This window comes from Mastigoproctus giganteus, chromosome 13 (genome assembly GCF_048544385.1).
Source record: "Mastigoproctus giganteus isolate SK-2022 chromosome 13, ASM4854438v1, whole genome shotgun sequence".
In the NCBI taxonomy this organism is placed as follows: domain Eukaryota; kingdom Metazoa; phylum Arthropoda; class Arachnida; order Uropygi; family Thelyphonidae; genus Mastigoproctus; species Mastigoproctus giganteus.
Window position 1 is genome coordinate 81835847 of NC_143587.1, and position 12964 is coordinate 81848810.

At 36.8% G+C, this 12964-nt stretch overlaps 1 protein-coding gene across 1 annotated transcript in view; it reads right to left on the reverse strand.

Moving 5' to 3' along the window:
• Positions 1 to 12964, reverse strand: part of SMC1 (structural maintenance of chromosomes 1) — a 635181-nt gene that overhangs the window by 584318 nt on the left and 37899 nt on the right. The window contains exon 2 of the mRNA XM_090388169.1: positions 11523 to 11599. Within this exon, the coding sequence (XP_090244295.1) occupies positions 11523 to 11599 (77 nt within the window). The remainder of the gene's footprint in view (positions 1 to 11522; positions 11600 to 12964) is intronic.

Genomic DNA, 12964 nt, shown 5'->3' on the forward strand with positions numbered 1-12964 from the left:
CGAGTTTGTATTAACAAGATTTAACTGTACATCACTGAAAAAACCACAGGAGCTGTACTAGCAGCCTATCTGCACTGCTCAGAGAACTTTACAACTTACCAAACAATTATCCCAAAGTCTTTTCATTCTCTTCTACCTTGAGTGTGATACCATACAGTTGGTATGTTATTCTATACAACTGCAAGATACTACTACCCGCATGCACATGTCAATGTTAAACTTCAATTGCCACCTTTTGGCTCATCTGCCTAATTTTTCTTGTTGCAGTAGTATACCCCAATTACTATTATTAACCATCCTGCCACCCTCTGCATCAACAAACTAGAAATTAATTTTCAATTAAGTCTGATATGCATTCATTAATATCATAAATAAATATAGAAAACAATAAAAAAAAAATTAAACAATGAAGAAATGTATTCCACACTTAAAGTCAAAAGTATGGGTGAATCAATAAATGTAACTGCAAATGTGAGCAAATTAAATGGGTTTCTATGTGCAATGACCAGGAAATCTGAGCCAAAATTATGAACATCAATAGTTCACACTGCAATGTTAATTTCACCTTGCCACAAGCCATCAAGTATTGGTAAATAATAAACATTACAGTGATAAAACACAAGAAATAAAATTTACTGTAATTATCTATAATTCATATTTAAAAATTGGCAGTGTTAATTCAAGAAGTCATTAAATTAAAATCAGAAATTAATTATATACCACAAGTACCTGCAATGCAGCCTGGCCCTTATCTTAAAATTAAATCATCCTCTACACTACTATGTTCACAAATTGTGAAAATTGAATACTCCCATAGCTAATACTGACAATTACTTGCTGTTCTGAAATGTCACAGGTAAATGAACAACATGTGTAAGGTGTTCGTTAATAATAACAGAAGCCTTAGCCTCTCTACCAGTCTACCAGCTAAGTCTATACAACTAGAAAATCTACAACTACAACTAGAAAATATGCATCAAAGATTTGGAATCCTCACACTAAAATACTCATCAAACAACTGGAACGTATTCAGAAATCGATAATTTGATTTTCTGGTATACAAGTCTAGGTTGGAAATAGATGCAAAGTCTTATTATGAATGGTGCACTCACTTCAGGATGGTACCACTCTTTCAAAGAAGGACTGTGGCTGACTGCAAATTCCTGATGCATCTCGTGACTGGAAAGCTGGATGCCCCTGAGCTGCTCTACCTGATTAATTTTAGCTCTGCCCTCCAAGAGCTTTTAGAAGACAATCTGCTGGCATTAGAGCCATTCAAAGTGATAATGTAAAATTCAACTATTTCAACAGAACTGCAAGATTGCTCAATGAATCTAACATTGATATTCTAGCTGAAGAAAATCAAAAGAGAAATAACAAGGTTCTATAACCAAAAACTAAAAAAAGTAAACCATAACTCATATCCTGGTCTAAAGATATGTCTTTAAAATCAAAAGGTAGATATCTAATGTGGATTTCCTTCTTGAATAAAAAAATAATAATAATAATAAAAAAATAAAATAAATAAATAAATATAAAAAATAATAATAAATAATCCAACATATTAACAAAAAAAATAATAATAATAACAACAAAATAATGCGAAGTATTCATGGTTAATTATAAATTAAGATCAAACAAAATTAAAAGACAAAGGTTTTGTCTTTGAATTTTACTGTTTAGTAAATTTTAGGTTTTGCTGTGTAGAAATACACTTATCTCTTTCATCATCATTGTCTTTGTCTAAATGCAAGTCTCTTCTTATAATATATTATATTCTGCTGTATATGTTGTATTATATTCTGTTTATTTATTGATTATAAATGTATCTGTATTATTATTGTTATTTTCCTCCTCTGTAAGGCTCAGGCTATTTTGGAGTAGTAAAAAAAAAAAAAAATCTGGAGTTTTAAATATTAAAATCACAATCACCAACAAAAATTCACTATTAGAAAAGTTATGCTGAATAAAGTGGAGTTTCAAAGAAAGCAATCCTCACAGGTAAATGAACTTCAGAGCTCAGAAAATGATGACAACAGATGAATTTGACTGAATAGGAAGAAGAGATCAAAGAATGTGAGGGTAGACATATCCACAAGTATTTTTGAAGTGGCCACAATCATAAAATGAATAATTAGGACAAATGAGATCAGTGGTCATTCAAGCAACCAATAACTGAGATTCTGTCAAAAAAATAAATAAAAATAATAAGTAAAAAACACTACAAGGACAGACTATATCAAGACTTACTGGTCTCTCATCAGACAGCACGTGGTCTGTGGTAAAAAATCCCTCACAAATCAGTCAACTTTTTGAAGCTAATGTTTATTTAAAAGTTGAATAATACAAAGGTACACTATATGAAAAAGGCAAAGTTTGTTCTATAAGCATTAAGACCACTGCATTTACTAGGCAATTTAAATCCTACCAAATGCAAAAAAACAAGAGAGAGAGCGATTGAGCAGGCCGACCTACTTTTCACAAATACCATAAGTTGTTTACAGTCACTAAGAGAAAAGTTCAATTAACTAGTCATAAAATGTTTTTTTTTTTTTTTTTTTTTGAGTTGTGAAAAAAAAAAACTATTATATCATTACTGTTATAAGTAAGAATTTATATATTAATACAGAAGCCATTTTCTTGAGACGGTGATTGTGAACAATAGGCCTAACCAATTAGGCTGAAAGTGGTCTGAAATTGAAGATCTTTCTTTCTAAGGCGTGCAGAAAAATGGGAAAATATAAAAATTCTGAATAGTTTTATTATACGGAATGAGCCTGTTTAGTCTACTAGCACTGCCTACCTTAGCCCCACTATGCTGCCATGCTATTCTGATTGGTTGTGTTGAACGCACCTTGCGGCAAAGAAGGAACCTGTTTCCGTGCTCCTGCAAATGCATCCAGGATCAGTCTGAAATGTGCATTTAAGGATCAAAAAGATTTAATGTCACAGTATTGGCTGGCTTACTTAGCAAAAGGTATATTCGTTGTCAAGCCTTACATTTTAAGTGTAAAAAAAAAAAAAAAAATCGAGGATCATTTTAATTTAACTGTGAAATATGGCAATTTCACAAGGATTAATCAATGGTACGAGACTTATAGTCAAAGTTATGCATCAGAGTTGTTTGGATCTAGAAATAATAACAGGAGAAGCTAAAGGAAAACAGGTACTCTTACCGTGTGTAGATTTGACTCCATCCTATTCAACTCTGCCATTCTCATTTAAGAGACAGCAGTTCCCTATTCAGCTGGCTTTTGCGATGACTATAAATAAGTCAAGGGCAAACATTTGATAAAGTCGGAATTTTGCTTACTAACCCTGTATTAGTCACAGCCAATTGTATGTAGCAACGTCTCGGGTCAGATCATTCCAGCATGTTACAATAAGGTTACCAGAAGTGCACAAGAACATAAAAAATGTCGTTTTCAAAGAAGTATTATAGAGACTGTACTACATTTTGTAAGTGTGAAATTGTTATGCAATGTGCACATTTTGAATAATCAGAAAGATGGTAAAACAAAAGAAAATTTATAAGTTCCCTCAGATACAAGAAATGAGAAAGGATTTGACGCATACAGGCTTAATGCTCACACCAAAACAGACTACATTTCTTTAAGAGAGCTAGAGAAAAACTCTGCTACCAATTATGAAATTTTTGGAATTTCACAACTGTCTTGGATCTCTGTCTTCTAACTTCTCCACTAGTGCTGATGTGCCCCAGGGTTCAGTTCTTTCCCCCACTCTTTTCCTCTTGTACAGGTAGGTCCCATTTTATATGGTCCATTTTACGACTTTTCACATTAACGACCGTTTCAAAATATTATCTAAAAAAATTGAAAATAACAAAAAAAAGCACAACTCAGTGACGCATTGCAGCAACGCTTGTGAGTCCAAACATGCACTACGTGGTGAATTGTGGGTGGACTGACAGCGACACCAAGAGTTGTTTATGTTCAGTGTGCCAAGTTGGTTTCGCTGTGAATTCTCCCTCAATTGTTAACGGGTTACATTAATAATAATAATAATTTTTGTGTAACCATGAGCTCTAAGCTCATGTAGAGCAATGTCTGTGCTGGGGGGGGGGGGGGCAAAAAGGGCGTAAAACACTAACAATTAAAGAGAAAATGGATGTGATTCATCGTGGAGTCTAGTGAGTGTCAGTCAGATGTGTGTAATGCGTTGAGTTTAGCACCTTCTACTGTACCAACGATTATGAATAATGTTGATAAAATACAGTGAGACAATAGAAAAAATGGAGAAAAAAATAATTTCTCCATTTTCTCCATTGTCTCACTGTGTGTGTCATTCTCCAGAACAACTTATTCGCAGTATGACAATGTAAAAAAATGGAGAAATTGATAGTGTTGTGGGTTGACGATATGAACCAAAATAACGTTCCTGTTACAAAGGCAGTAATTCTGGACAAGGCGATGTCATTATTTGACGAAATATGTGAGGAGTCTGGTAGCACTGAAAAGTTTACGGCCAGCAAAGTGTAGTTCCATCGGTTTAAAAACCGTTCTAAAATTCACAATGTGAATGTGACTGGTGAGGCTGCTAGTGCTGAAGTTGCAGTGGAGGAAGAGTATCCTTCCAAATTTAAACACTTAATAGACGAAGGCAACTACCACCCTGATTTAGTTTTTAATGTGGACGAAACAGGGTTTTATTGGAAAAAATTTCCAAGTAGGACATACATTGCCTGTGAGGAGAGGTCTTCCCCTAGTTTCAAGGTTGCAAAAGATCAGTTGACATTGCTTCTGGGTGGCAAATGCATCAGGAACATTTAAACTCAAACTGATGTTGGTGTACCATTCAAAGACACGTTGTGTAATAAAATGCATGGAAGAGACGACTTCCCGTGTTTTGCCGCTCTAACAAAAAGGCGTGGGTGCCTCAGACAATTTTTAGCAAATGGTACACCTTGTACTTTTGTCCAGAGGTTGCTCAGTTTTGTGCAGCAAATGACTTGCCTCCCAAAGTCATGTTGGTGCTGTCCCAGGACACCCAGCCAACCTCCAAGAAATCCACAAAGACCATTTGGAAGTTGAGGTTGTGTATTTGCCTCCTAACACAACTTCACTTTTGCAACAGATGGACCAGGGTGTAATTGCGACCTTTAAGGTGTATTGTTTGTGTACGACTTTCAAAGGGATTGTTGAGGCTGTCAAGTCAGTTTTGAGAACGAGAGTAGCCTGTGCGGACATAGCTTTTTGCCGCTCCTGGAACAGAGAAGTTTTTTCTGATTTATTTTCTGTTTTATTAGCTTAAATTGGCATATTAACTTATTTTCTAGAGTAGCTTTATATTCCTATTTACGATACTTAGTTTAAAGTAACTTAGATAGAGATTTTGTAGATATTACTTAGTATCGGTAAGGGTATCAAATCCACGTGTTTACCGTTCGTAAATTGCCACCATTGTTACGCAATACAAAATATCTCAAACTAGATAGCACAAGCTTAATAAAGTATAGTATAGTACATAATATTGTCAATTAATCAGTAAAATCTATTGATCTTGTTGAACTTCACTGGCAATTAAATTGTACTTTTAACTATACATATAGCGACTTAGGTTACGTAACATAAATAATTAGTAAAAATAAATAATTAACACTTAACTTGATACGGAAGTTATATAAAGGGATTTCGTAGATAACACTCAATACTGAAACATAAATATAGCGTTATAACTGTGTTGGGATACAAGTTTAGGGTTTTAATCTTGTACTGTAATTGAAATTTTATTGATATTAAATCGAAATCATGACTCAGACCAGAGCAGCAAAGCAAAAGGCTCAAGCTAATGGGAGTGCTGTGGCTCAGGGGAGAACTGAGGGGGGGAGGGGGGGCAGTTGCCCTCTGAATTACAGCCTTTTAAAATGCACTACTTGCTTGATGTTTGTGGAGCAATCGGGTACGGGACATGATACTGCCATGGGGGATGTCTTTGTGTGTGCACGATGCAAGGAGTGTAAGGAAATCAGGCGAAAACTCAGCATTGTTATGGGCCTATATGAGAGCTTGAAGAACAGGGTGGATGCCCTCGAAGGATTAAAAGTGAGGGGCCCATCAAGCTCTCAGCTGCCCACACCAATGCCAGAGCTTGCACTTGGTCATCACGCAACACAGCGGCAGCCCCAAGGCAGAATGCGCTGGTCCCAAAGGAACTAGTAGTTGTTGGTGACTCTATTGTCAGGGAAACGGGAAACATGCTTTGTAAAAAGGATAGGTGGAACAGGACTAGGGTATGTCTGCCAGGGGCAAAGGTTGATGACGTTGTATCAACGTCATCAACCTTTATCATCTTTTAAGCGGATATCATCTTTTAAGGGCACAAAAGGTGATATAGTTGTACACGTTGGAACTAATGATATTAAGAGTAGGAGACCGGAGGAATAACTTAACAAGTACAGGTCACTGTTGAAAAAAAGCCGTGAATTAGGGTTGAATTTGAAAGTGTCTGCAATTCTGCCCAGACACAATAGGAGGGAGTATATGATGAGAGCACTGTCGATCAATTCGGCCCTAAAAAGATTGTGCAAGGCACAAGGGGTAGAATTTTTTCAGCCTGGTCTGTACTTGTTAACAGGAGAGACTGCTTCTACAGGGATGGGATAAACTTAAATAGAAAGGGTGCAAGAATGTTTGCTGATTCTATCGAGGCAGTGTTAGGTGGGTCGGGAACTTCTAGATTGGGGGGGGATACAAGGACTAATAGATTAACACTAGCCACTGGCAGAGGTGAAAGTGATTCTTGCACTGCTTCTATTGGAATGAGCCACAGCCTGGAAAATAAGATGCAGAATATTTCAGAGACTGCTGGGAATCATTGAGGTACAAGTAAACACATGGGTTGTGTTAGGGTAGCTAAGAAAAAGAACAGGTGCATGTATATGTGAGTGTACACCAATGCTAGGAGTTTAGTAAATAAATTTGATGAATTTGAGGTATTGCTCAAAACATCAAAGGCAGATATTGTTGGGATTTCAGAGACATGGTGTCACACAGATATAAGGAATGCAGAACTGGAATTTGGGGAGTACAATGTCTACAGAAAGGATAGACAAGATAGGAAGGGAGGAGGGGTTATGCTATTAGTTAAGAAATACATAAAATCCAAAGAAGTGAAGCCAGTCGACATCGCTGGACAGTGCAGTGTCGAGACATAAGCATTGGGAGATCAAAATTGAGAGTAGGAGTGTGTTATAGGCCTAATAACTCTGATGAGTATAATAAGAAACTGTACAGGAAAATAGAGTGGGCCAGTAAATCAGAGAGTCTTATAATGGGGGATTTTAATTTCCCAGATACTGATTGGAATTTGGGGGCTGGTCACTCACACACTAGCAAGGCTTTTGTTGATTTATTGGATGATTGTTTTCTACATCAGCATGGTCGGAAGGCAACTAGAGGGAGTAATACTCTTGATTTGATTATCAGTAGTGATTCTTCATGCATTAAGAATCTGCAGGTAAATGAACAACTAGGTGGCAGTGATCACGGTGTGCTGAAGTGGGATTTACTCAAAGAGGTAACTACCATTAGGGGTAAAGGGAAGGGTTATTGCTTTCGTAAAGGCGACTACGATGGACTCAGACAGTATTTATATTCTATACAGTGGGACCAACTGATGATGTTACCAACAGCAAATTCAAAATGAGAAGCATTCAAAGAACTTATCTTGGAAGCTACTAGGCTTTACATACCGACTAAGAAATATTGTTCAAGGTTTAGGCCTAAATGGATGTCAGATGAACTAATGAGACAGATGGCAGAGAAGAAAAATGCATGGGATAGATACAAATTAACATGTGACACAGACACCTATGATAGATACAAGCTGATCTGTAACCAAGTTACAAAGGAGATTAGGCAGGCGAAGGCAGATTACGAGAAATCTTTGGCAAGGGAGGCAAAGAAAAACAGCAAAGAGTTCTTTACTTATGTAAACTCTAGAAGGAAGGGGATGAATCAGATTGATCCACTTGATATTGATGGATCAACTGTTGATGATCCTGCTCAGGTAGCTAACAAATTAAATGAATATTTGCATCAACATTCACACATGAGGAGTTATTCAGCGAGGGGAATGCCAGGGGTGTATTCAACTCTGGCAGTAAACTAGAGAATCTTGTAATAACTGAGAGTAATGTGGAGGAGAAATTGTTGAAGATAAACACAAGAAAGGCACCTGGGGTGAATGGGATCTATCCAGTTATATTAAAGGAGGCAGCAAAGGAAGTAAGCATTAGCATTAGCATTTAGCATTAGTAGAGGCATTTGATGCAAGAAAGCAAGCTTATGCAGCATCAGCCAAAAAAAAAAAAAAAAAACCCACTTCCACTTCACCCCTCTGTTCGTTCAAAATACCTGTCCAGCTGAGCCTTAAACTTATTTAGGCTATCAACCTCCACCACAAGGGATGGGAGTCTGTTCCACCAACCAACCACCCACTGGCTAAAGGCAAATTTCCGCACGTCTATCCTACATCTGTCTTTCCTCAATTTGAATTTATGCCCTCTCAGATGATTTTTCTGAGCTAGAGGAAGAATCCCATCAGTATTGAGCATGCTTAAACCATTCAAAGCTTTATACACCTCTATCAGATCACCTCGCTGGTGCCTAGTCTCCAGAAACTGAAATTTGCAAAACTTAAGCAAACCCTTAGCCATAATTATGAGAGCTTCCTTGGACTCAGTGGAAGTACCCATGGAATGGAGATGTGCAAATGTGATCCAAATTCACAAAGGAGGATCAAAGGCTGACACATGTAATTATAGACCTGTGAGTTTAACTTCTGTTCCCGGAATTAATAGAGGCACTGGTTAAAGAAGCACTGCAGGATCATCTAGACAAGACCAGTTATAGCTCGGACACAGCATGGTTTTGTTAAGGGGAAGTCTTGCCTGACCGATTTGATTGGATACTATGATGCAGTCACAAAACAACTGGATGCAGTGAATAACTTTGATATTATATACTTGGATCTTAGAAAGGCTTTTTGATACTGTTGCACATGGAAGACTGCTGCACAAATTGGAGCAGTTTAGCAGTTTGACATTGGAGGCAAATTCCTGCTATGCATAAAGGAGTGGTTGAGGGGGAGAAGACAGAGAGTGGTAATCAATGGACACTGCTCATCGTGGACTAATGTTATTAGTGGAGTCCCTCAGGGTTCAGTGGGTCCGTTATTGTTTTCTGTATTTATAAATGATATTGATAATGGTATAGTAAGCGTAATGTCCAAGTTTGCAAATGATACAAAGGTTGGCAGGGTTGTTAAGGACACTACTGACACTATGCTGCTGCAACAGCATCTGGAAAGGTTGAGCAGATGGGCTGAAAGGTGGCAAATGAAGTTTAACATTGACAAATGTAAAGTACTACATATGGGAAACAGCAACCCCAGAGCAACGTATCAACTCTGTGGTACTACACTGACAGTGGTAGAGAATGAAAAGGACCTTGGGGTAATTGTGCAGGCAGATATAAAGTTCTCTGAGCAGTGCAGACGGGCTGCAAGAGTAGCTCATGGTGTCTTGTCAATGATATACAGGAATTTTTCTAGCAGGGATAAGGAGGTGATTATTCCCTTGTATAAGGCAATGGTCAGGCCACACCTAGAGTACTGCAAACAGGTCTGGAGGCCTCATTTCAAGAAGGATGCAGAGCTACTGGAACGAGTACAGAGAAGGGCAACAAGATTAGTGAATGGAACAAAGGGGTGCTCTTACGAAGAAAGGCTTAAGTTTTGCAAATTAGTGTCTAGAGACTAGGCACCAGCAAGGTGATCTAATATAGGTGTATAAAGCCTTAAATGGTTTGAGTATGCTCAATGCCGATGGGATTCTTCCACTTGTTCAGAATAATCACCTGAGAGGGCATAAATTCAGATTGAGGAAAGACAGATGTAGGATAGATGCACAGAAATTTGCCTTTAGCCAGTGGGTTGGTTGGTGGAACAGACTTCCATCCCTTGTTGTGGAAGTTGATATCCAAAATAAATTTAAGGTTAGCTGGAGAAGTATTTCGAACGAACGGAGGGGTGAAACGGAAGTTTTTTTTTGGCTGATGCTGCATAAGCTTGCTTTCTTGCATCGTATGCCTCTACAAATGCTAATGTTTTAAATGATATTTTACCTGAACTTATCAAGTATTTACTGAACATCTACTGATAGTATTCCCAATGAATAAGAAAATCCCTGTTGGAATTTCTTATTCCATGTTGGATTTTCAAGTCAGATAACAACACAAAATAGAATACAACATACAGTGGTACCTTGTTTTGCGAGCATAATTCGTTCCGGAAACGTGCTCGTAATCCAAAGCACTCGTATATCAAAGCGAATTTTCCCATAAGAAATCATGGAAACCCAGATGATTTGTTGCAAAACTCAAAAATATTCATATACTGTAAAAATGATTAATACGAAATACATACATACATACCTTTTCATATTTTTAATATTTAAATTTAATATACATAAAGCAATCGGATTTGTGGTAGGACAACTTTCACTGTCACTAACAGAATCACTGCTATCTGTTGACTCTCTTTTTGTGCGACTTTAACAAGGAACCTCTCCAATGACACTTGCCTCCTCTTGAGGATTTTGCTGAAATATGACAATTGCATTGTCGTTAAACAGATTCATCGCTCGCACTATTACAAAATGAGGAGGCAAGCTTGATACACATAAACAAAGCTGCGCGCGTGTAGCAATTGAATAAACAACACCGTAAAGGCAGAGATACACTATTAACATCTCACATTTTACTAAAGCACATTTCTAGGGGTTACTACCATAAAACAATAAAAACAATTTCCAGTTATGTTCCTGCTAGGGGAATCTGTTATAAACTGGTAGTAAACTCGATCTAATTGCATTTGCAATTATACTGATAGCTGAAATTGTGTTGGTTTTTACGTTATTGTGGTGAAATGTGTTTCCTCTTCACTGATATAAAAAACATAAAAAAAAAAATACATTTTCAGAATCTTCTCTTCATTCCTATCGTGTTGCGTTCGGTTGGGGTGATTCTGCGTTCAACTGCCATTTCTTGTAAACACAAAGGCGAATCGTGCATAAGCGAATTCCGTTCGTGTTATATAAGCTATTGTTCGCGTATTTATAAATCGTATATGATCGAATTCGTGTAGTGTAAACACATGTTATACGAGGACTGACTGTACTCGTATTGCAAGACCGCACTTGTTTATCAAGTTAAAATTTATTAAAAATTTTTGCTCGTCTTGCAAAACACTCGTAAACCAAGTTACTCGCAATCCAAGGTACCACTGTGCAATGCTTCCTGATTCTCCATTTTCTTACTACATTGTGCTAGGATTTCAAGGCTAACAGTCACTAATCAAGAATTATCTTATGATGCTAGTTATTTTGCAGTTTGATGAAAGCTTGAAGTCTGTAAAATCTAGAACTGAGATCACATTAAAAATGCAATCTGTATACAACTAGTAAATTATTTAGCATTATTTTTTGAAAATCGCAAACTTACACTTAACTTCTTTACCCTCAAGCTTGATGTTTTCTCTCCAAGAACAAAACTAATGGCATCCATAAAATTTGATTTTCCTATAAAAATAAAATGCTCAATATTAACATTAAACAATAACTTCTTGAAATGAACTACTGTAATAATAGTACAGGAACTCTTCGACTTACGTAATACTCGACTTAAGGAAATTCGACTTTACGTAAGGTTTTGCTGGCTGGTGCAAACTTAAAAAATCATGGAACCATATTTTGCATCCTGTAGGAATAAATGAAAATATCGTAAAAATATCGTAATGTGAACCAAATAACACTGTTGTTTTTTTTTGTAATTCATTCCAAGTCCTTGGGAGTTGAAAATTTCACTCTATTACTAAGCGATTTATCTCTCTAAAAAGTCATTTATAATGGAAATTGCACTACCCTCTCATCGTTATCATACCTTCTTGTTATAAGAATCAATTTTGAACGCCTTTGTGATATTTTTCTAAAGCACGTTTCTGGAGGTCATGACAAGAAAACAAAAACAATTTGCACTTTCCGATTTATTGGACTTTTCTGCTGGTGAAAGAAATTATAAATGGGTAGTAAACTCGATCTTATTGCATTTGCGATAATACCGATAACTGCAATTATGTAATTACATTTCACCATAATAGTGTAAAAAGACTATTATGGTGAAATGAAATCTTCACTGAAATCTTCAATCATATAAAAAACAAATTTTCAGAAACTTCTCTGCATTCCTATTTACGTATTACAATGATGAAGGGAACCCGACCAACAAAAAGTGTAAGTGGTGGTAGTGGCAGGAAATGAAAAAAATTGATTTAGAAATGAAGATGAAAATGATTAAAAAGTAGGAAGTAGGACAAAGTTTGTCATCTATTGTAAGGGAATTATGTCTCGCTGCTTCAAGAGTGAATACTATTTTAAAGGACAGTGCGCTTATAAAAGAACATGTCAAAGGATCAATCCACTTAAGATCAACAGTGATCACAAAACAGCGTTCAGGTGCTATATCGAAGTTGGAACAGTTGTTAATATGGATGTAAAATCAGATTCAGAAGCAAGTGCCCTTAGTGCCCCTAACTCTAATGACCATTAAAGCAAAAGCAACAAGTATTTATGAAGATATTAAGGATAAGTATGGTGAACCCCAACCCAAGTTCATGACAAACAACAGGTGGTTTAATTGGTTGAAGCATCATGCTGGTTTGCACAACGTTAAAGTATGAGATGAAGTCACCAGTGCCGATTCTGCAGCTGCAGAGAAATTTTGTGATGTGTTGGAAAAATTTATTGACAAAGGCGGCTATTCAATGCAGCAAATTTTTAACATTGATGAGACTGAAAGACATGGAAGCTAATGGGATAATAGAAAGGTCAACCTCATACTGGAATAGCCCTGTATTAGCCGTAAGTAATCCAAAAGTAGGGGCGACG